The sequence below is a fragment of the Sphaeramia orbicularis genome, chromosome 6 (assembly GCF_902148855.1).
Source record: "Sphaeramia orbicularis chromosome 6, fSphaOr1.1, whole genome shotgun sequence".
NCBI lineage: Eukaryota > Metazoa > Chordata > Actinopteri > Kurtiformes > Apogonidae > Sphaeramia > Sphaeramia orbicularis.
The window spans coordinates 27,439,161-27,464,501 of NC_043962.1; the positions used below are offsets into that span (position 1 = coordinate 27,439,161).

The following is a 25,341-nucleotide window of genomic DNA, read 5'->3' on the forward strand; positions in this document are numbered from 1 at the left end:
CTCCTGCTTTTTCACTGAGTTGTCTGTATCTGTTTGCCCTGTCTCCTTTTTCATGTGTCATCTATTACTTCTCTGCAGTGTGTGTGTCCTCTGTAATATCTGTCATCTCTTCTTTTTAACCTTGCCTCCCATAGATACTGGCTGTTCCCCACAGACGTCTCGTGTGCTGCTGTCGCCTGTTTGAGGTGCCTGACGCCAACAAGCCACATAAACAGAAACTGTCTCAGCTCCAGAGAGAGGTCTTCCTGTTCAATGACCTGCTGCTGGTAAGAAACTTCAACACTGGCTCACTACAATACTAAACTGAGACATTTTTAAGCCTGTGATATCTATTATGCTTGCTCATTTTTGTATTATTTTAGTCAAGCATTTGGTGCATAGTAGAAATGGGAGGGAAAAAAGCTGAGAAAAGAGAAAAAAAAGGCAGAGGTAGGGACAAAAGCCTCGACTTGACTTTGACTTACTATTCACCTGACTTGACTTTAACTTGTCCCAGTTGACTTGACAAATCATCCACCTCTGGAACATATTAGGTTGATTGCTGTAATATAAATGACTGATTTCTAATGCATTGTCTGTCAGTCATTGTAAAACAGACTAATAAGAGACAGAAAATAAATGAAGATATGAGGAAACGATTAAACACCACTCACCATCTGGAAGACCTATAATCGATGGCTCAACTTTCCATATAAGATCATCAGAAATTCATATGATCTGATCTAACACTGAACAATGACTCGACTTGACTTGGTTGATTCTCACGGCAGAAATTTTGAACTCGCTTAAGTCTTAACCCCTTCCTGCCCAAATTTATTTACAATTGTATATAAAATAAATTATGTGTGTTATCACTATCAAGCAGATTCTAAATTAAGTGGAGATTGTTAATTTGAACACAGCACAGACAATAGTTATGAAAATTAGAGAGAATTTATATCACAGGTGTCAAACATACGGCCTGGGGGCCAAATCCGGCCCACTAAAGGGTCCAGTCCGGCCCTTGGGATGAATTTGTGAAATGCAAAAATAACACTGAAGATATTAACAATCCTTTTAGTTCAGGTTCCACATTCAGACCAAAATACTTTCATAATAACATAAATAATGACAATTCCAGATTTTTCTCTTTGTAAATGTAAATATTTTCATGTATTTACACAAAAACAAAGTATAATTTTGCAAAAAATTTGAATAACCTGAACAAATATGAACAACCTGAAATGTCTTAAGAGAAGTAAGAACAATTTAAACAATTTTCTGTTTGTTATTAAATGTTTTGTGTGTTTGTAGACCAACTGTGATCTGTAAGTTATAATGTACATGTGTAAATGATGAACTGAGGCAGAATATTGTTAAAATTACACTTATTTTTTTTGTTTGTTCATGTTATTCGCATCTTTTGAAAGGATAGTTTGTAGATGTAAACCTTTTCATAATGTAAATTTACTTTTTCTCTCTAAAACAGAGAAAAGTTTGGAGTTGACATTATTTATATATTATTATGTTATTATTTTATGGGTTATGCCCACTTCAGATCAAATTTGGCTGAATGTGGCCCCTGAACTGAAATGAGTTTGACACCCCTGATTTATATAATTTGCATGTTAGTAATTAACCCATAAAGATCCATAGAGCCACTGGCGACCAAAAGCATCTACCGATCTAAACTGTTTAATACCAGTTGATCCACTAATCCTATCAATACATGTAAATAACTGGTGTAAAATGCAGTTTGTCATCTTTTCATGGTCATCAGAAATGACCCATCTGGACGTGCAGAGGTTCTGTAGTGAACGTGAAAACACCACCATGTTCTACAACACTGATTCACCAGTAAAACCCATGGAGTTGGATCAATGACAGCGGATGGAGACACTTGTTTTTATGTTTTGTTATTGATGTCTTTGCTGAAAAAGTAAAATTTTCTTCAGTTTTCTGTTCCTGATTTAATAAACTTTGAATTTACTCTGAGTTTTAATGAACATCTACATGCTCAGAAAATTAAATATCAGAAAATACATGATTTTCACTGGCAAAATGCAAAATACAGGGAATAATATTGTAATAAATGATGATAAATCACGTAAGAAAGGTTACATATACAGTCAGAACAGTCCCAAAAGTAGCACTGGGTCTTTATGGGTTAAACACATTGTCCAGTCTCAGGTATGTAGATTATTTTATTGATGCTGCAATTGATTATTTCCTGTAGTCAATAATCCAAACAAAACAAAAACAATCCAAAAATCAGTAGAATGGCATGACATTAATGACACCGTTACAGAACCAGGGCTTTGAAAGTGAGTCATGCACATCAGGAAACATAAGTAACCATCTAACATACAGTATATGCATTACGACAGTGGAATATTGAGTCAAATTCCCAAGTCTGCAAGTGGTCTACAAGCTTTCCAAGGAGTTAAAGGTCAAGACTTAAGACTGGCTTGTTGCTTTGACGTGTGTGACTCACCCCCATCTGTGGAGAAAGAAGAATGACTCATAACGAAGTTGGGACATTGCTGTCACCCCCCCCCACATTTATGTTTTCTTTGTCTCCAGATCCTGAAGCTGTGTCCCAAGAAGAAAAGTTCAGCATCTTACACATTCTGTAAAGCTATGGGTCTTCTGGGAATGCAGTTCCACCTCTTCAGCAACGAATGTAAGATGATATCTCACTTTGAAGCAGTTTATTCTCAGTCCAATGCAGCCCTAGCGCTCAATATGCTGAGCTAACTGTCAGCTACATCTATCTGTCTGTCAAGTCTGGGTCAGGACCCGAACTTTAAATACATTTCCAGCGGGTCATCAGTAAAACAATATTGACTTACTGCTGTCAGCTTACAGTAAATATCTTTTAGGAGAATGACTACACTGCAGATCTTCTTTTTTTTTTTTTCAGCAAAGTGGATTATATTTTTATCATATTAGGCATTAAGGTAGACACAGAGCTTACAATAAGGGTGCAGATTTTACACATGAGAATAAGGTATTTTTTGCTTTTAAGCCTTTTTCAGCACAGTCTGATCTGTTGCGCTCCGTTGCAGCAGTTCAGGGCTAAGTATTGCTCAGAAGAATCTCATTTGTTGGTTTAATTAGAGATTTCAGATTGTAATACAATAGAATTCAATAATTAGTTAAGTCAAGCATTCATAAGATACAGTCTAAAACTGTAGTAAACTGTGAAGCAGTTTAACAAGAGCTGATTAAATTGTTTCCAGTTGATGACTTGATATATTGAATTCTAAATAAATTCTGATGCGTCAATAGTGGCATTACTCTCGGAGTTCATCACCACAAATTCCTGTTTTATATAGGCTGTATTTTAACCTTAGTAATTTTATTCCTAGCTATGAATAAATGTTGAATCAAATGAACAATTAAAAGAAAAACTACTCAGCTGGAGCATTCATGATTATTTCAATTTTCGGTATTCAAGGAGTCTCAGCTGCCAACAGAAGTACATTCAGCCAGTAACTGTGAAGTATGAGTTTCTGGTTGTATTCTTTGCATGAACATTTTATAAAGTAAAATTCAATCACTAACTCTACCACTGGAATGTTTCAAAGATGTCTTTTTAAAATCAGAATTATAACAGAAGCTTTGCCTTTTTTTTTTCTGCATTCTCTTCAGACTACGCTCATGGCATCACCATGCTGAGTCCATTTACCTCCGAAAAGAAGCAGCTGGTGAGTTTCTGCTCCCCGAGTGGAGAAGAACTCAGGAAGTTTGCAGAGGAGCTTAGAGAGGCTATCGCAGAAGTAAATGAGATGGAGCAGATACACATCCAATGTAAGATGGGAGCACACACACTCCAGCACATGCACATGCAAACACAAACATAGACACAGTCCATTGCAATCTTCTTTTCTTTCATTGTAGGGGAATTGGAGAGGCAGCAAGGCATCCAGCATGGCATACACACCAATGGTGGACAAGTGGACACACACACAGGACACGGCTCCCCCTCAGGTAGTGGATTTGCTTGCACAGCATAAAATACATAACACAGCATACATTACTCATAACAATGCATACATTACTCAAGGGGATCTAGAAAATAGGACAGCTTTGTAGAAATGAGGCACATGAAAAAACCTTCACCACTGAAAAAGAAAATAAAAAAGAAAGGAGATTTAATGGTCTGAGGGTTTGCAAGTTTTTTTTTTGCTGTCATTGTCGCTTCTATTTAAAGGAGGAAAAGATTGCAGCACGTAACTTCCATTCAGGCCACAAATTTCTGATTTTATATTCCTCTCTGTGAATGAGATGAACAAATGAGAAGCAGTTGTGTTCTGGCGTTTGGACAGAGCTCAGTCACTCAAGGAAATATGCTTATTTCTCAAAAATGCCATGAAGATCTTTCTCTGACTTTTTAACACTCTGTATATCACTCTAACTTGTAGCAGTCGATTTACAAAAAGACCTGTTTCTCCCCACAGGTCCGCAGGATGTGTATGATAAAACTGGCAACAACAATACAGTAGAGGTGAGTCCCAAATCCACTGTTGTATCCCTGAGGTAAGTTCCTGCATCTCCAGCTCTGTGGGTGTGATTTTATTTGTGAGTGTGTGTGGTTAGACAGGGACTGTGCCTCATCCTGAAAAGAAAGTCTGCTTTATGCTTCGCTGTAAAAAAGCTCCGCCTGAGGCACATCCCCAATTTGCAGCCAAGGATACAAAGGCCGCTGAGAGGAGTCTGCTGTAGTGGCGCTACACACAGTCTCTCTCTGTGCCTCATGAGTGGATCAGCAGCCACTCCACTCGCTATACAACATCCCTTCTTTCATCAGCTGATGCTTGCCAGCCTTACTGTATAAGCCTTTGCAAGCCACCATAAGCCTGGCTGGCTCCTAGAGTACCATCTACAAAGCCAGATAAGCTTGATACCATTAACAGTCTGTTGAGTGTGTGTGGGTGTGTGTCTGTAAAACCAGCCCTTCCTTTAACTAAGCATAGTCATAGAAGCTGTTGTCCTTGTTCCAGTTTTACTTTCCCTCTCTGTTTTATTCCTTTGCCCATTTCTTTCCCGTCTCTCAAACAGTCCTTTAGTATTGTAAATAATTGTGTTAGGGAGGCACCACGCCCTCGGTGTCACCTCTCTCCCCTTCTGACACTCCTGATATCTTTCAGCTTCTCATTCTGCCACTCATCATGTGCCCACAAACACACACACAGAAATTAAAACCTGTTCCTGCCATGACCTCTGACCAAAGTCTCGTTTAAACCCAAAAACCTTTTTCTCTTATCGGGCTGGTGTGTGTAAAGACATGATTGTGGAAAGTGAAAATCATGTAAAACATGATTAAGAGAAAAGGTGCGAGTGTGTGTGTGTAATTTGCATGCGCTCGCTCTGCATACGACCTACCTGCATGCCTGCATGCCCATGTGCGTAACACACCAGAGGGCTGCGTAGAGGCTGCGTTCAGGCTGGTAACTCCTCATGCGTTCTCTGACTGTTCCTAAACTAGGTGTCAATTCACAACAGGCTGCAGACCTATCAGCTGAGCCAGCCCAGCATTGAGTCCGCACCCCTGGCTCTGACTGCACCACCTGCCCTGCTCAGCCCTGTCCAGCCTGGAGAGCTCCGCCCAGAAACACTCATCCAGTGCCAACAGATCGTCAAGGTGATTGTTGTAGACCAGAGCGGACGAGGGCGGATGGAAGCCTTCCTCAGCCAAGGTCCGGCCACCCACCAGCTCATCCAGTCAGCCATGTCCACGCCAGTCCGCGTCAGAGAGGGGGACGGCCCTCAGCCTCCTCTGCCACCCCCTCCTCCCCCTTACAACCACCCCCACCAGTTCTGCCCCCCTGACTCACCCATGCCCCTCCACCATACCATGCCTCTCACCCGTAGACGCAACTCCAGCGGCTCCCGCAGCATTGTCTGAAACTCAGTTTCTCTGTGGACCCTGGGGGCCAGACATGATCCTTGCCCAGACAAACACACATGCTGGAGCACTCGCTGACTTACTTATTAACAAACGGTAAGAAAAAAAGCATAGCAAAAAACAGGAAGAAAATACTGAATGAAGAGACAAAGGAAACCAATGAGAATCTATTCATCGTCTTTAAACTGTGATGTTGTTTTTGAACATTGAATAATTTTGATGCCATTTCCAAAAGAAAGCTTTTCTTCCTTCTTTTGTCTTCAACCATACATGTCACCCAGGAACTGATGATCTTGTCTGTCTAAATTTCACACTCAGTAAGAAATTTTGTGACCCTGCATTTTTAAATATCACCTCTTCATCAAACGTGTCTGTGAGCTTTGTCACCGAAACCTAGGGGCGATGTCAGAAAATCAGACTGTGGCTGCCTTGAGAGGACACTGAAAAGATTTAAATGTGAAGAACAAAACATGAAAAGATTTAAATGTGAAGAACAAAACAGTCTTTAGATTTGTTTTCCTTGCAGGCTGCTCTGGGTTTGTAGTATAAGATGCTACACTCAGTATGGGATAATTTCCACACAGCTAATAGAGCCTTCCCCACGCTGTAATTATTTTTTCTTATCTCTGCATAATGTGGCGAAGCAAAAATACTAGCTTATTTCAGTTATTTTCTGTGAAATTCATTTTCCAAGACGAGGAAGAGGGGTGAAAAAGGTAAACGATGCTGGTTTTTGTGTCTGAAGCTCGAGCATCTCTACCCTGTCATGTACAGTGAAGTGTAGTAAGCAAGAATGTTGCTTCTATCTAACAAATCTGAAACCATATCCTAAAGACAATCATATTTACGTGCATCTTTTGCTGCTGCTGTGTGTGTTTTGCGAAACTTGTACGAGCAGATATCTTCACAATGGTGTGTGACTGTGAATCTTTGGTGTTTTTTTGCTCTCACAGAGCTCAGGAAAGGATCTGCCTCACTGTAATATGTAATATCTGCACCTCGGAGTTGTACTGAGAGCAGTGTGCTTGTGAACTGTGTGCTCAGTCTGCTTACTCATGGGAAGCAGTGAGTAGGGCTGGTAATTCATCAAAGACAAGGCTAAAACAGGCAGATGAAGCCTTTCCGTTGTACATTTACTCCTAATGTTGAGTGTATATTGTTGTTTCCTTGGATTTAGGCAATATCTCTGCCCTAGCTTTAGTAAAAAAAAGGAAAAAGAAAAATTGCTTCACACAGGGTAGACCAAGGTCACCTTAACACACATCATTTCCCTGTCATATAGTATTTTTTCCTTGCACACGGATATATGATATAATATAAGCAGAGATGCATTCCTTTACTGAATGTTAAATCAGGGGGAAACTGAAGATGTCCATGGAATACTCAATGACTTTATCACCGTGTCGTTTGTCCAGTCTTGATGGTTTAAGCTTGTTTGTACAGCAGATCACAAATCATCCAACTGCGACACACTGAACACGTCTTGTATCTTTTGCATCACAGAATATATTGGATATACTGTAAATAGATAATATAGATTTATTCTGCAAAAGTGATTGGTTTGCCCAGTGTGTGTATCTACGTATTTGTACAGAGAAGATCTAGTTTAAAAGAAAAAAAGGATATAGTTATTATAGTTATTATTATTCACATTAAAATCAGGGGGTGTCCTAAATCCTACTGCTATGAAAGACAGGAAACAGGCAGCTTTTATAGAATACACTGCAGTTACCATGGTAACACACACTGATATTATTACAGATCTACATTAATCATTAAATTACCATGTCATATTATTATGGGATTATCAAAAGATGGTGGTGTCACCTGTTAGGGTGTGTAAAGGGCTATGCTGTATTGGTGAATACGTACAGTTCACACACACAAATACACAATACATATCTAAGTGCACACATACCCCACACAAACAATACTGTACGTAAACGCACACCAACTCCTGCAGACATGCACATAGCTGCCAAAGCGACAACAAATCCAGCTTAGATTCATCTAAGAAACTGCTTGATTTCTCAAGTCAGCAACCCTACTTTGTTTACTGTAAACTGACTGACTTGTACTATACAGCATGATACTCATTTTGTTTTGTTTTTTTTCATTTGCAGTACTATAGGAGGAGTTTGATTATTTGTATCATTATTGTCAGGGCATGTTGGGTTGATTGATGTCATTTTCCTTCCTCCTTTTTTTTGCCCTCCCCCCCTTACCCTCTCCGTGGTTGTCATGGAGACGCACCAATCTGCATCCTCACTGTGGAGCACTGTCATTAATCTTTGCACCCTCACAATATTTCTAAAGGAGATTTCTAAAGATCAACATGTTTACTAATGGAATATTTCTAACTTTTTTTGTTCGAAGAGAATGAAAGAATAAAGTAGTTTTTACTCTGACTCGGCCTGTGTGTCTGTGTGCATTGACATCAATTTTGTCTCCACACCGGCTGCATCTGTAGCACTGCTGCCGTCTCTAATGAATGCATTTGCACCAGGTGTGCAAGAAGAAAGTCAGAATGAAGAAGCTTATGGAAAATCAGCTGCCACTGGTGCTCCTGCATTCTCCCAGATCACAAGGTCTGGTCTCATTCATTAGCAGATGAGGCCAGTCACACAGCATTACTGCATCTGATAGGACTTCTGGAACATCAAGTTGTGTGTTATGTGTCTATGTGTAACTATGGTGTATAGTACCTACAATTTCCATGGAACAAGATGTGTAAGATGGTAATTTGTAGACTCATTATACAGTGTGGCAACAGCTACATGGAGTTTTTCTTTAAGAATCAAGACTGGAAAAAATACAAGTTGCTTTATTTTTGCAAGTCACACTTGAGAAAGAATAAACAAAACAGAAATGCTGTTAACAACTCGACAAAGGTAGATTTACAAAGAGACTGAAAAAACATTTTTGGCTGAATAAATTATCTTACAAAAACAGATGTTATCGTCATATAGTTATTACAATACACAGTCAAATACATTTGTGCAAAGTACGTGTAGGATTACAGACAGCGATAGAGCTCTCACAGACAGCTCACCGTTCTTATTTTATCCCAGTCGATCTGAAATTATTTGTCCCTGTCTCCCTTTTGTTTCTCTCACTCAAAAGTCAACAGGTTGATAAAAGGGAGGACTTGTAAAAGGTAGGTTGAAGTGGAGGAACATAGTCTTCAGTTGACTGACAGAACATTCAGTTCAGGAGGTTCAGGCCACCTCCTGTTTTCCTCCTGTCTCCTCCCTTGCTTCATGGAGGAGGTCCAGTCCGGGGTCAGTGCACAGGTCCCGTCTCCAGTGAACCCAAAAATACATGTGTCAATCTTCCTCAGGCACTGCTGTCACTCTTTGAGTCATTACATAGTGGTCTCTTCCCACTCCAGCTCAACATCCCCTAAAAGCAGAGGAAATGTGTTAGAGCTAGAGAATTAATGGAAATATTACGGAGAATCAAAAAACCAAATCAATATATTTTATGACCCCTACTCCTCCTTCAACTGTTGCAGATATTATATTATAACTATCATATTAATACTGATATCTAGGGACTGAAGTTAGTAAATGCATCATTCCTGTTTTTAACTTCACTTCCCGTCATGCAGCATGGTACTGCGCTTCCTGTCAACTAAGCAATGTGCTTGTAACACTACTGTATTCCAAAATGACTAATATCTCCCAAAATATTGGTCCTATCAACTTGCTGAGATATTTAATGTGGAGATGGGACTATTCCTCAACTGTAGGTACCAAATGGGCCAGTTAAAAACATCTCAATTTGTCAGAACTGTGCAGACAGACAGACACACACACACACGCTCTGAGACCTTCCAGTTTTATGATATAGATATTACTGTTATTGCAACCATTACTACTATTATTACTATGATGATAACTATTACTGATAAGGATGACAACATGGATTGGATGGAGTGTTATACAGAAACATATATATGTGCATGTACACACACACACACACACACACACACATACACACATGCACATGCACATATATCAATTATATCAATTACAACTCCTTTGAATACCATGCCATCCTTGTGACAGCACCAGTCAAACTTTACATAGTTGCCATTTATCGTCCACCAGGGCAACTGGGTGATTTTCCTAATGGGCTAGACACTCTGCTCTCTTCCATCCCAGAGCATGACTGCCCCATGCTAGTCCTCAGTGATATGAACATCCACTTAGACAATCCCAGCTTCTCAGATTTCATGTCACTAATACACTCCTTTGAGCTACAGCGGGTTCGCAGTCCTCCAACCCACAAAGCTGGTAAAGAGCTTGATCTCATTTTCACCCGAAACTGCATCACAGACGCCCTCACAGTCACACCTTTACACCTGTCTGACCACTATTTCATTCAGTTCAGTGTGTCTCTCCCAGAAAAACACTCTGCTCCCTCCCCCATGGTCTCTTCCCGCCGCAACCTCCGCAACCTGTCCCCCACTCACTTCTCCACCTTTGTAGCCTCCGCTCTCCCTCCGCCCAGCACATTTTCCTCCCTAGAGGTTAATGATGCCACTGAGTCTCTGTACTCTACACTTAGCTCCTGTCTGGATAGCCTGTGTCCTCTATCCACCGGACCTGCTCGATCCTCCCAGTCCCACCCATGGCTCAATGATACCCTCCGGTCGCTGCGTACCAACCTCAGAGCCACAGAGAGAAAATGGCTCAAAACAAAAAGCTCTTCCAACCTGATCACATTCCAGTCACTATTAGTATCCTTCTCATTCAGTGTCACTGCTGTGAAGAAGGCTTACTATAATGACGAAATGCATTCTGCCACTGACACCAAGAAACTGTTCTCAACCTTTAAAACACTACTCAACCCTCCGCCTCCACCACCCACTACCAACTTGACAGCAGACAATTTTGCCTCATTTTTCACAAATAAAGTGTCTACTATCAGCAGTCAGTTCACCGATCCACCCATAGACTGCACGCCTCCTTCATCGTCATCATCATCATCATCATCATCATCATACACTCCTCCCTCTCCCCTGATTATGGGTACCACTAACTCAACAGACAAAAGCCCAACTGTGTCATTCCCTTCATTTACTCCCCTCACAGAGAACGAGGTGTCTAAACTCCTTTCCTCTAGCCGTCCTACGACATGCCTGTTGGACCCTTTTCCATCCAACCTCTTACAGTCTGTAGCCCCTACTATCACAGCACCAATCACACATGTGATTAATGCTTCACTGACATCAGGAACATTTCATACAGCATTTAAACAAGCGCAGGTAACACCACTGCTCAAAAACCCTTCCCTCACCCGCACTCAAGTGGACAATTATCGACCAGTCTCACTCCTCCCATACCTTTCTAAGACCATCGAAAGGGCGGTTTTCAAACAGGTCACAGAATTCCTCTCCCAAAATAACCTCCTTGACATCAACCAATCTGGCTTTAAAATCGGCCACTCCACTGAAACGGCTCTGTTGTCTGTGACAGAAGCCTTGAAAGAGGCTAGAGCAGCAGCCAAGTACTCAGTACTCATTCTACTCGACTTATTGGCAGCATTTGACACTGTCAGTCACGATATCCTATTATCCATACTCTTAAACATGGGCATTACAGGCCATACACACTCCTGGTTTCAGTCATACCTCACTGGTCGGTTGTTCAAAGTGTCCTGGTTAGGGCACACATCTGCAGTACACCGCCTCACCACGGGGGTCCCCCAAGGCTCTGTGCTGAGCCCCATCCTTTTTGCCATATACACCACCTCACTGGGTCAGATCATCCACTCACACGGCTTCTCATATCACTGGTTTGGTCAAACATACTCCAAACCTTACCTTACCTTCCATGGTGTCCAAAGAGTCCATCTTCTCCAGAGCAGAGTAACTGACGAACCAGATGGACTGGCTGTTGACTTTGTTATTCAGGAGCTCCAGAGTACTTTGATGCAGGAAGATGTACTGAGCCTGATGATGCACACACATTATTTGACATTATTTAATATTATCTAACACCAAAGCCGCCTGTAATTGCTGTGTCATGAAGCATTAAGTCTTAAAGTGAGTGTCTTTAAAAGCATGTTAAATTCAGGAACATTATGTCCCTTGAGTCAAAGCTTTTAATTTGTCAAAACCGTTACTTCATCTACATTTAAATGCCCAAACCTTCGATAAAATGTGACATAGAAATATATTTTGTAATGATCTGCCACAGAAAACTTTTGTATTAGACGAAGGAAACCTGAAATACACAAAAACACAAGGTATTAAAAGTCATATAAATGTTAATACTGGTTTATTTTTGCATTTATGGTGACATTTTATTACCAGGGATTGTGAGCATTTCTGTGAGTTCAACAACTAAAATGGAAAAAGTTTGAAGGGAAGTAGCAGAAACTTTTGTGGAAGACAAAAATGAATTATGCACTGATATTCATTGTTATTTTATAGTGAAACTGCCCTTTTACAAGACATATCCTATGATGACAACATTTTTTAAACCAGTGCATCTAATATATTTGCATGGTGGCGATGAGTGACTATGCTCCAGTGATATCTGTGAGTCAAATATGCATTAAACAACTAATGTGAACTGCATTAAGGCATCCTAAAGCTCTTCTACATTTTCTCTTGTCCCTACATAAAAGAACAAAAACAGTGTTACACAGATTTAACAATCCTGCAGCGTAGAAACATCCCTTAACTTGTTTTGTTTTTACAGCAGCAGGCACTTCTGACCAACAATACACTGCCAAAATGTGGACCCTAAGAAAAATTCAATAGATCTAGAAATAATAAAAGAACAGGACTCGCAGGCACTAAGCAAGTCTCTGCAGACGCAAATGCCGAGACACACTCCTGTGGTCCATAAGTAATGACTGAGCAAGGTAATTTTAGGATAGGTTCATGCTGTTTCAGGAGGGGAAATCCTGTTCAGCATGTGCCTTTAATCCATTGCCAAATCATTCCCTTCGTCAAAAGGAGAATTTTCCAAATAATTCCTCATGGGAATGGGATCACAGCAGGGCATGAAGTGAAAAGTAGGACAGATACACTGCCATTTGTGTCTTTGATGATTCTTAAGTGTACTGGAACGACTTAAGAGGAAATACTGTATAAGCCGTTTTTTGTCTCTAGGTTGTTCGTCGCAGAAATAAACTATACTATTTATTTCATGTGAACTTACCAGATTTTGTACCATACACATCCTCTCACTGCGAAGCTCAGCCACCAGGCCGTAAATATCCACAAAGTCGTGATCTCTGACATGTTGAATGAGGTGATCGAGAGCAATAAACACACCGGTTCTGCCCACACCAGCACTGGAGGAACAGAAATAGAGTAACACAACATCATTTCATGTGCTGTTCCATCACACTGAAAATGACACGTTTATGTTGTGCCTGCTGTGGTCACTAGTATATGTTGTAAATGGGTGCTTCTATGAAACTGGTCCCTAAAAACAGGACATGGGGGCTAAAAATCCAAACCAGATATAGACTAATGTTATGAAGCAAATTTGGAAGCACTTTGGGTCTATTAAAAATAAAAATTTACTGAGATAAAAAAGAAACTATTTTTCAGATAAAACCCATTTTATATTATTTTTATTTTATTTTCATACAAGAATCCGCATGTAACAAAGTAAAAAGAACGTGAAAATTATGTGCTACTATTTTTTTTTTAATATCTCTTTATTCTCTTACAGGTACATTCTGGGAATCGAACTAGTTATGCAAGGAAGAGTGTTTAACAAAAATGACCGCTGTTGCATAATCATTCATGATTTCTATGTGTTTAAATGGGCAGGTTCTGCATGTAACACGACTGGACACGATGGGTTACGCGTGAAACCTGGAATGACACTGCCGATTCAAGAAAAACCTGCATGTCTGGATTAGAAAAACCACTAGGATCATCAAATTTAACAGAGTGTCTGTATTTATAGCGCTTTATAAGACCATTTCAAGCCATACTTTCCTGATCAAATGCACTGATATCTAGGTAGTCCCAATTTTGTTCCTATTTTTGGCCCCAACATTTTATTAAAAAATCATCAATTTTGGGATGGCTCAGAGTAAGAGGATAATTTTTTGTATTTTATTTTTATTTTGCATATTATTTTTTTGCATTAGGTACATCCTGGGTGGAAATATGTCTAAATTTCTCTTATTATTGGGTCTAAAAAAGCTGGCAAAGTGCCAGAGTTTCACAGAAGCACCCAAATATAACTGTTAAGAACAACAGTAGGATTTCTATAGTTGAGTGCCACAGTACCTGCAGTGTACCACTATAGTGGAGTTTTCATGTCTGTGGGTTCGGACAGCTCTGACAAATTTAATGAAGGTGCTGCAGGACTCTGGGACCCCATGCTCAGGCCACGACGTGTAGTTGAATTGGCGAACCAGGATATAATGTCCATGCTACAGAGAAAGATGAGCCATGAGACAATTTGAGACATGTTGGAAATGCTTAGAAAGAGCTGTATTTCTAATTTATAAACACTGACAATATAACTGGTACATTTTGTTTCCATAGACCTACTTAATAAAGACTGACCTTCAATTATTTCGATTAAAATGGACAAAAGAAGCACTAAAGTAACCAAATAATACAGAAAATTTAAAAAAAATTATCAAAATAATCTATAATATTCATAGAAATGAACAAAAATGCCACAAAATGATGAACAAAATAAACATCAAAATGAACACATTGTATATATGTAAATCTTGTAATTTTTTCTGCTTTATTAGCGTAATCTATTTATATTTTTTTTATTGCTTGAAGTGATATTTTTTGGGAATGAATAATAAAGACATGAATATCCTACCCATAATATGGCCCAAATCTGAAAAAAGATGACTTCAGTCAAAAAAATTATTTTCAATCAAATAATAACTCACTTCAATCAAAAATACCCTTTTCAATTAAACAAAAAAAGTGTTTGATTGAATAATAAAGAAACAAATCCTTCAACATACATCAGACAGACACTAAAACAAATGCATATGTTTTTCTTTGTTTACTGATAACAAGAAAAAAATAGCAAAACAAAATTTTTGACAGTTTCATCACATCATGGCCTGGATGTGTTTCATTATCTTGTTGAATCATCCAGTTTTGACCTTGATGGAACAGAGTATGTTCAGAAGGGAACATGTAGGTTTAGAGAATGGAGAATTAGAGAATGGTTCAATGACTTAATGCAGTGTTTTTCAACCTTGGGGTCGGGACCCCACGTGGGGTTGCCTGGAATTCAAATGGGGTCGCCTGAAATTTCTAGTAATTGATAAAAAAAATAAAAACGAAAAAAAAAAAACAAAAAACAAATTTACTAATAAAAAATATATGGTGAGTTGAGAGACCCAATCCCAATCCATAAAAGACATGACAAACTGAAGCTAAAACTGAAGCCCCGTGGTACTGTTTATCTTTCAAATGTTCATTGTGGTTGGTTTCAGATGCTGCAGCTCTTTCATAATTCATAGTTTTATTTCTTGTTTGTTCAGTATTAAATTGCAGCCTTGCAAATCCAAGCTGGAATGACTGCACATATCCTGACCAAGGAAAATAAAATTCTCACTTTGTGCAGTAATCTACACCTGGCTTTTCTGCCTCCGTCCATAATAACATACATTATATAGACTAAATGTCGTATAAAATTAACATTTATTTACAACATAGTGTAGCAAACTATTACAGGATCAAAAACAAATGAATTTTAGCAAAAAAATGTCTCCGTTTTGAAAGTCTGGGGTCGCCAGAAATTTGTGATGTTAAAATGGGGTCAGGAGCCAAAAAAGTTTGGGAACCACTGACTTAATGCGATATATCATGCAAGCTTTTTTCCACCACTGTACAATTCAAACAATGCAATGTATTACCTACCCTTTCTACTCTCAGGGTTCGAACAGTCCAGTCAGGAAAAACCTGCTCCGACACTAATGAGATCAGCAAGTCACTAAACACTGACATCGGTTTATCATCCTCTGGCCAGTACATGTGACACCGAGCCTGAAATGTCAGACACACGCAAACAAAAACTTCAGCTTACAGATAAAACCCCACTGGTACAACAAGTCATGATGTATAGGACAGTTCTGTGAATGCTGATAATGTGTGATGTTTAATAAACCCACGCACTTTGCCTTTCTCGAAACGCTTCGTGAGCATGGCGATGGTGCGTGTCCCGGTTTCCCAGATCATCCTCCAGAAGGCTTCTACTGTGCCAGGCAGAGGACCTTGGGTGGCTATGAATTCATTGGGACACAGGTAACCCTAGTGAAACAGAAAAAGGAATGATGCTTTTATGAGGGGTTCTCTATTGATTCCTGTGTAAAACACCTCATAAGCTGATAGTGACTCAAGTGGTAACATCCAGGGTTCAGCAGCTGACACAGCTTGTACTCACTGACACAAAGCTGGCATTGATGTAGTCAGAGCCTGCATCGCTGCCCGGCTGTGAGAGCAGCTTGACACGGTTGTTATTATCTAGACACAGAATACAGAGGAAAGAGCAATGGAAATATGTGAATCAGCTAATTAAGTAGCAGTAAAATACAGGTTTTCTACAAGAACTACAACTTGAAGACTGATCAAGATGCAGAGATATGCTCAATTTCATCATTTCAAGGTCAAAAATATTGTTGCAATAAAAATCTTCACATCAGTGAAGATAGAAGTATAATCAAATCATTATTTCTTGACAGTCTAAAGGTGGATATTTGGTCCTGAGTCAGAGTTAAAGATACAAAATGGTTATTTGTGGTCATAAATTATTCTTTTAGGCAGCAACAAATGGTGGAACATTTCACTAATCTAATGGTAGATCATTTAAAACAATTATGATAAAATGTTCACAATATACAGTACATGATGCATGATATCAAAACATTTTCTAAGCATTTTAGCAGAAAATGTAGAGAAAACAAACCTTAAAGACAAAAGAAAATCACTGATCTCTTAATAATGAAACTTAAATTTGTGATAATGCTAATTAATTTCTCTGTGTTGCTCTTTTTCAGGGCATGCTGGTAATATTTGTTTGTGTGCCTGGTGCTTTTCTGTTGAATTTCTCACACTGTGCCAGAACTAACAGTCTCTCTGAATTTTTAAGCACATCTTTGGCTCTTAGTCCCGAGCCCATTTGTTCATGCTAAAATTTTAACAGTCTTTATATCGTAATTATTATCCCTTCCATCAAGTAATATCTCAAAACAGCTGAGCACTGCAGTTTTAAATGTGTCACATAAATCAAAAAACCCAATGTTCCTTAAGCAGGAGTCCAGAAGATGCCTATTGGGAATTATTTTCAGCAAACAATTTGTTGCTGCTGTATTTATGGATTCAGGACAGTGTTTGTGGGATTGAGCTGAAATAAACTGCCTCATGCAAGTTCACTATAATGAAGGCACACGCTGTACTGTGTAGTTCTACAACACAAAGGTAACATGTACCAGGCTTTTGTTTCAATGGTAATACTTGTTAGAAGGATTTCACTGTTTGTTTGGCATCTTTCTAGACCATGGGTGTCAAACTCATTTTAATTCAGGGTCCACATACAGTACAATTGTATCGCAAGCAGGCCAGACCACTAAAATACCATAATTTCATAAATAAATCTTTGTTTTAGGGCAAAAAAAAAGAAAAATTACAACATGAAAATGTTGCTAACACAAATGAGCAAAATAATGAACAAAAATACACAAGTAACCAATAAATGACATAAAACTGACCCTAATAATGAATTAATGAACACAAATGGTCAAATAAACAAAACTGAACACAATGTTTAATACAACTGAATACAAATGAATGAAAATTGCATCAAGCAAAATCTTTTTTTTTTTTTTTGCTGTCCTTCATAAAGCCAGAACCTCGCTACCCTAAGTATGGTTTTACACAAATTTCTTTAATGTGACAAACTGTGCAATTTAGTTTAAAAATAATGCAAAATTCCATCATGTGTTACCTGTGTTTGGCTGCTAAAGTCCAAATTTATTTACATTTACAAACTGTCCTTTTACCAAAAAAAATGTGAATAACCTGAAAATCCATGAACAACCTGAAATTTTGTAAGAAAAATAAGTGCAGTCTTAAAAATTTTATGCCTCAGCTTATGGTAGTGGATCTACAAAGGCACAGAACATTTAGTTACATTTATCTGAAACTGAAAAATATAGCATTTAATGATCAAAATAACTTATCAAGACTCAGAGACTCCCTTGACTGTCATTTCACTGTCTAGCATTCTTGCTATTCTTCTCTGTTGTAAATATGACATAGTATGTATAGTTTTTATAAGCATTATTGTTTGTTTTATATTGTTTGGGTTTTTTTTTTTAAGTGCTATCTTGTTTTTTGCACTATCTGTATGCATGTACATTTTTACTTGCAATTGAATTTCCCTGTTGTGGGCTCAATTAAGTCTAATTCAATCAAATCGAATCAATCGAATCAAATCTAATCAAATTGTTTTATGTGTAATTTTTGGAGTTTGTAAATTCATCCTGTGGGCTGGACTGGGCCATTTAGAAGGCCAGTTTTGGCCCACAGGCTGTATGTTTGTTTAAGACAGTACAACTAATGCAAAATAAACCAAACGTATCCTTCAGCAGTTCAGTCTTTACTCCACATATACTCACATGGTTTGATGTTGGAAAAGCGGTTTTTAGCTTTGTTGCAGGGCAGGTCTGCGTCTGTGGTGGCCAGGTCCTGCAGCAGCTTTGGAAGTTCCTGGAAGTCAGGAAACATGCAACACATTAGTATTCACACATCGTAAACAGACTTTTTGTATGTATGTGGTGTTACAGGTCAGGTATTGACAATTCTTACAGAAAACTCTTCCTGGAACTTGGCATTGTCGTTGCCACACAGATCTTCTACATGCTGCAGAAAAGACTTCTTGTTGACAGGTCTAACAGACAGACAGGATAAACAGACCAAATGTGACAAAGCCCATTCAAGGAAGTGACATTTGAGGAAATAAAAAGTAGTCAGGAGCGGCAAATATGGAGCTGATCTGTACAGGAGCCATCCCAATCCCATAAAAGAATAAAACAAAATCCCTGTCCCATTTCAGTCCCAGAAGAATGACTTTTGTCCTACTTTGTTGCAGTATTATGATCTTAATTCAATTCCAATGCCTTAAATTTCGCAAAAGGAGATTTTCAGCTGTGTTTCATAATATAATCATGTACTGAATAGCAAAAATGGAAAGGAATGAAACAGCATTTCACTAGAACAAATCTTAAAAAGATATGCATTTCATGTTGTGGTTTTGTGGAATAGATTGGAACTAAATATCAAACTGTGTAAACTGAAGTTAAAAGAAAATCTCTATATGAAAAACTGGGGAAAATGGCTGACATTCAGAGACGAGTGTATCTATTAACGGACCTTAAATATTCTGACACCAACACAGGTTGTTCTTTTCATTGGCTTGGTTTTCTGTTCTTTTGCTCTTTTCCTGCTCCTCAACTTGAAGAGATTGTATTGTACTGCTAAAAATGAGAAATAAAAATTGTAAAAAAAAAAAAAATATATATATATATATATATATCAAACTGTGTGAAAATATCACAAAATTTTAAAAGATATATAAAAACCTTATTTTTCACAGATATAGTGGCAGTGAACGCGAGTACAACAGTGATGGCTGTTGATGGTACGTAATCATTTGTTCTCTTTTTTTTCTAATTTACTGACTGACCTGTTCTTTGTATCCATTATCTGATTGGCCAGGTCTTGTGGAATTGAGGTGGGACTCTATAGGCTCAACTTCCTCCTAGTCCTTTTTGGACATTGAGTGTTGAGGACGAGTCACAGTGAAACCGTTGTACATTTGTGTGATATTTGTTTTCTTTTTTGGTTGATTTATTTCCATATATTGGAGTGTCGTTTTGGATCTGGAATTTTTTTTGCCTACTTACGTTTGAACTCTGTTTTGGGACCCAAACTATTCAACGTTTATATTAATGATATATTTAATATATCTGAATTGCTTAAACTCATAGTCTTTGCAGATGATACTAACATATTCTTCAGTGGGGATAATCATAACGAAGTTGTAACCACAGTAAATGATGAATTAAGTAAACTGAAAAAGTGGATGGATAATAATAAATTGTCATTAAATTTAAAAAAGATTAAGACAATGATGTTTGGAAACTCTAAAACCAGCTCAGAACTACAGATAATGATTGACGGAATTCAAATTTAAAATGTAAATGAAAACAGATTTTTAGGAGTTATAATAGACAGTAAATTATCATGGAAAGCCCACGTCAGACACATAAAAACAAAAATCTCCAAAAGCCTTTCAATCATAAATAAATTGAAAACATACCTTGATGAAAATGCACTCCGTACTTTATATTGCTCTTTGGTCCTCCCATACTTTACATATTGTATTGAAGTGTGGGGAAACAGTTACCAATGCTCCATTAATCCAATAGTCATATTACAGAAACGAACAGTACGGATCATACATAAGGTTGGACTTTTAGAACACGCTCATAATCTCTTTATTCAGTCAAAACTATTAAAAATCCATGATCTTGTAAAATATTATACAGCAATAATCTTATTTAAAGCATTCAACAAATTACTACCAAGTAATATACAAAAAAAAACTTCACAATTCAGGCGAGTACTCATAATTTGAGAGGCTTTGGAGATTTCGCATTACCCAAATTTCGAACCACTCATAAACATTTATGTTTGTCGGTATGTGGAGTGAAACTTTGGAACAGTCTGGACATCCAACACAAGCAATGCCAAAATATCCACTGATTTAAACTGTTAAATAAAAATATGGTCTGGTCCCAGTATAAAGATGGAGGGTCTTAATACTGTTACATCAATATTCTGTCTCATATGTTAATATGTGCTTGTTGTTCCTCATCTAGTTGGTATGCGTTGTCCATTACCCTCTGCTATTGTTCTTACCATTGCTGGTATGTGCTGCCCTTTACCATTAGTGCTATTGTAGTTTTTTGGGGTTTTTTTTTCTTATTGTTGGTATGTAATTATTGCTGTTCTGAACTGCTTGTAGTATTGTAGTTTTTTTTGTTTTTACCATTGTTGATATGTAATCATTATCATGTAAACTAACTATTAACTGTTACCCATGGTAACACTACCAGGAATGTACTTTTTAATTTTTTTTTTTACACATATTTTGGTTCTATAATGTAATTACTGTCAAATGAGTTCATTCTAATTTGGTATAGACCTATTTTGTTCATTGTTCTGGCTTGAAGTCAAAGGACAGGAGTGAGTATTTAAAATGTTATGTTAGGTTGTTTGATGATGAGAATGGGGGTGGGATTAAATAAGTTTTTCTTCTTCCCACTCCTTTTTGAGTATAGATGAATGATTTTTTTTGGGAATTTTGAATTTGCATGTGTTCTGTAAATGCTTGCCATAAACAAACAAAATGAATGAAGTGAAGTCTATCTAAATGCGTAATATGGCTATGGAATGGACACAGTTTATTTAGATATGTCAAACACTGTTATGAAATGATGTTATGAAATGGACAGTTTATTTTTGATCAGTATATTTTTCGTGTTTTGTGCAGGATTGTTTAGAATTTATTTTGACGTGTAAGATTTGTTAAGGTACTTTGAGGTGACTGACATGGGACTTTGGGATCTGTAGAAAAAGATGGAGTAAGTGGGTGGGAGTATATAAGTTGTACTTCATCCCACTCCTTTTCAAATGTTTTTTTTTTTTTCACTTTTTTTTCTTCACTTTTTTCTCTCTTCTTGTTTTTGGTTTTTTTGGTATTCAAAATAAAAAGTTTTTTTTTTTTTTTTAAAAAAGCCCATGATAATGTACTGCTCCCTCTGTCACCCCCTTGCTGATTGCTGCATGCCGTAAATCCGACATAGTGCCAGAATCTTATCACCCATGTATGAATACAGAATGACTTACTTGAGTGATTTCCTGTAGCTGAGTAGCCTGGACAAAAGCAAACAAGAAAAAAAAAACATCAACCAAAATAAACACATTAATCCGACCCATCTAAACTGATAATCACCGCAGAGAGAACACGCTGTTGTATATTTAACCATTTTATTTTTTTAATCAAACCCACTTCAATTCAACATGGACAGACTTTGATGTTTCATTCTAAAAGAATATGTGAACAGCAGTAGATCTGAATGACGCATGTGGTTATCCCCCCATGACTTTGATTTCTTTACAGTACTGAAGTAGTTACACGCAGATCCTCAGCTGCTGATAAAGCCTGCCATTTGTGCCCTCCAAGACCACTAAGCCTTGGAAGCAATTTGGAGATAGTGAGTAAGTAAACAAACTTAAATGGTCTCAAGCAGGGGAGTGTCAGCAAAGCTCTGCAATCTTTGCTGCAATGGAGGAAAAGGAGGCCACTCCAAGCAAAAAAAAAAACACACACAAGTATTACCTATCTGTATTTTTTTTTTTTTTTTTACAGTAAAATACAGAATTGATGGATTCACAAGAGGGTTAACATGACGATGGCACACAGGGAGCAAGGAGTGACAGGTGGAACATGCAATGAGACGAAACCACTGGCAAAACACATCACACAAAACCAAACTTACTGGATGACATATATCTCTTTCCGTCTAAAGAAGAAGGATGAGTACCTGGTGGGAGAGGAGCATTTAGCATGAGCAAAGCAAAGCCCAGGCATCCTCTGATGGGCTAACACATGTCTGCATGCAAAAGCAGCCATTTGTGCCATTTGTGTGACAAGAGGGGAAGAAAAATAGCATTGTTTAACATAAACTGTGCTTTGAAAGTTATTCTTCATACAGATCTCAGCTTAGTAGTCACAACAGCGTAAAGAGGCAGAGACACACTGTTTTAATGACAGCAGTTTGAGCTTAAAAACAGATGATTTAGCTTAACAATAAATCTTTTAATACCAGTGGCAATTTTAGTATGTGAAACTAAAATGACTGGACAGAAAAATCTTCAAAACTGCTTTTTTACCATCACTGTGAAGAGTGGCTATACATAGAATGTTTGATGTTAAGGCAGACAAATATTTTCCCAGCTGTGGCAGTTATATTGCCTTACACTTGATAAAGGAGTCATCTTTCACAGAAGGACTTATTTTAGGTAGGATTTAATGCTTTTCTGTCTTTTGCTTTTTATGTTCCTGTGAGGACAGCCAATTTTTTTTTATACCAACCACTATTTTTGATTTATTTTTTTTCCCTTTGCTTTGTTTTATTTTTGTTGGATGATGATATTTTCATGTCAAGAATGGAAAGTGGTAAGAGAAGACTTACTGTAACTGTATTTGCATATAATAACTGTGAGTTGTTAAAAATTTAAAATCCCTGTTTTGCTTATATCAGTGGTTCCCAAATTGGGGTACGTGTACCCCTAGGGATACTTGAATTTTTTTGGAAAAATACATTAAATAAACCATTGTGTACTGAATACAAAATAAATAATGAGAATTAATGCTGAAATATAAAACACAATAAATACATTTATATGATAGTTTTATTGTCAATCATCTTGTTTAAGCTTTGGCAACATTTTAAGAACATTTCTATTTTCTATTATTCAAAATGCATGGTGGTGCAGTAGACAGCATTTGTGCCTCAGAGCAAGAAGGTCCTGGGTTCGATGCCAACACCAGTCAATGGGGGTGGGACCTTTCTGTGTGGAGTTTTCATGCTCTCCCCGTGTCTGCGTGGGTTCTCTCCGGGTACTCCGGCTTCATTCCACCATCCAAAGACATGCACTGATAGGTTAATGGGTTAATCTAAATTGCCCATAGGTGTGAATGTGAGAGTGATTGTGTGTTTCTATATGTCATCCCTGTGATGAACTGGTGACATGTCCACAGACACCTTCACTGTAAAGGAGCTGGGACAGGCTCCCGCGACCCTAGTGAGGATAAAGCAGGTTCAGATAATGAATGAATGAATTTTTGAAAATGAGTTTGAGTAGCTGAGTAATTATTTTTAGTTGATGAAAGGTTCATTTATTAATTAATGACCAATCTATACATTTTTCTTATCAATGAAAGAGGGCACTTTTCAGTTTATACTTTGCACACAAAATTTACTTTAAAAAATGTGCTATTTTTATATATATATATATATATATATATATATATATATATATATATATATATATATATATATACATATATATATATATTACAGTTAAATATATGTTGTTTGTTTACAAAGTTTTGAAAATAAAAACAGACACCTTTGGCACAGGAACAAATTTTGCCAAATTCTTTTCAGTCAAAAATGCTAACGCGAGAGTTGGGAGTACTTGACTTAAAAAGCATATTTCAGGGGGTACTCCACTGTAAAAAGTTTGAGAACCACTGGTGTATATGAAGAGCTAGTCTTTTCTTTGCTTTCTAACTTCTTCTTGGTCCACAGTTACCTCGATATATCAAAACTAAATGCTAAATTTGACTTTGTTTCTCTTCCTGATGCAAAACTACACCTTGCTAGTGAAGAGCAGCTTGCAGCACTGATTGTTCATGCACTTTTTTGGCACAGAAAAAGAAAAACAAAAGACAAGACACTGGATTTGCTGCAGAGATGGTTAGAGAAATGCAAACAGCTTGAATTATCTGTTCTACAGAGAACTGAAGATAAACAATAAAGCCATAATACTGCTGTGTTGTTTCGTACTACTTCTGCTTCTATTTTAGTGTCTGCACAAACTCAACAACACTAGAAGGTTTTGTGTTGACAGGAACACAGATCAAGTTGGCTGCAGGAAGGAGATTCTTGTCTTGTTGACTTACATTTAAAATCTTGTCTTGAGCAGATAAATAAAGCCATAAAGTCAAGTTGGGAATACTGAGCTTCAGCTGCTGTTATTACACTTGATAAAACAATACTTTTAGATTGAAATAAAACAGAGTGGAGATATAACGACTAACCGGTTGAGTTTATCCTGCTTCAGATCCAGATCTGCCACAGCGATGAGTTGATCCAGTTTGCATTTGGTTTCTATGATCTCTGCTTCTCTAGGTGAGTAAGTCTCACCCTCCTTCTTGCGCCGATGGAGCCTGATATTTCATGGTGTGCACATCAGCCGAACACATTGGTTGATAACAGGTGAAGATAAAAACAAAAGCAACTCAAGAAAAAAAAAAACTAAATCCAGGTTAAAAGGCAGATACAAATTGTATACACAGGTGTCTGCAAATGGGGTATGTTTTTGTGTGTTAACACTTGATACAGTTGTCATCAGTGCAACGTTTAGTTGTGGATAAATAAATACATGAATTTTTTTGCCATCTTACTTGACTGAGCAGCAGATGATCATAATAAGCAACACTGCCAAGAAGAAGGAGAGGAGAACACCCATAATGATCTGGTTGTCTCTGGTTAACAGCCCATTAACTGCAAAAACACAGACAGAAAAACATTATACACAAAAAGAAGAGCGGAGAAAATTGTAGGCTGTATAG

General features: G+C 37.8%; 2 protein-coding genes across 3 annotated transcripts in view; one reads left to right on the forward strand and one right to left on the reverse strand.

The window, feature by feature from the left end:
• Positions 1–8,301, forward strand: part of iqsec3b (IQ motif and Sec7 domain ArfGEF 3b) — a 37,141-nt gene extending 28,840 nt beyond the window's left edge. Inside the window, exons 10-15 of one of the 2 annotated variants that reach the window (XM_030136047.1) lie at positions 135–266; positions 2,563–2,662; positions 3,634–3,792; positions 3,883–3,972; positions 4,443–4,489; positions 5,471–8,301. In XM_030136047.1, the coding sequence (XP_029991907.1) occupies positions 135–266; positions 2,563–2,662; positions 3,634–3,792; positions 3,883–3,972; positions 4,443–4,489; positions 5,471–5,890 (948 nt within the window). In that variant the 3' untranslated portion in view covers positions 5,891–8,301. The remainder of the gene's footprint in view (positions 1–134; positions 267–2,562; positions 2,663–3,633; positions 3,793–3,882; positions 3,973–4,442; positions 4,490–5,470) is intronic. The other variant, XM_030136048.1, reaches the window with a different exon arrangement.
• A 397-nt stretch (positions 8,302–8,698) lies between these two features.
• Positions 8,699–25,341, reverse strand: part of ptprq (protein tyrosine phosphatase receptor type Q) — a 53,331-nt gene continuing 36,688 nt past the window's right edge. The window contains exons 51-63 of the mRNA XM_030135574.1: positions 25,174–25,273; positions 24,808–24,936; positions 22,478–22,522; positions 21,825–21,851; positions 18,720–18,801; positions 18,530–18,620; positions 16,297–16,376; positions 16,029–16,163; positions 15,774–15,899; positions 14,160–14,305; positions 13,069–13,204; positions 11,726–11,849; positions 8,699–9,292 (exon numbers count right to left, since the gene is read on the reverse strand). Coding sequence (XP_029991434.1) covers positions 9,255–9,292; positions 11,726–11,849; positions 13,069–13,204; positions 14,160–14,305; positions 15,774–15,899; positions 16,029–16,163; positions 16,297–16,376; positions 18,530–18,620; positions 18,720–18,801; positions 21,825–21,851; positions 22,478–22,522; positions 24,808–24,936; positions 25,174–25,273 — 1,259 coding nt within the window. The 3' untranslated portion in view covers positions 8,699–9,254. The remainder of the gene's footprint in view (positions 9,293–11,725; positions 11,850–13,068; positions 13,205–14,159; positions 14,306–15,773; positions 15,900–16,028; positions 16,164–16,296; positions 16,377–18,529; positions 18,621–18,719; positions 18,802–21,824; positions 21,852–22,477; positions 22,523–24,807; positions 24,937–25,173; positions 25,274–25,341) is intronic.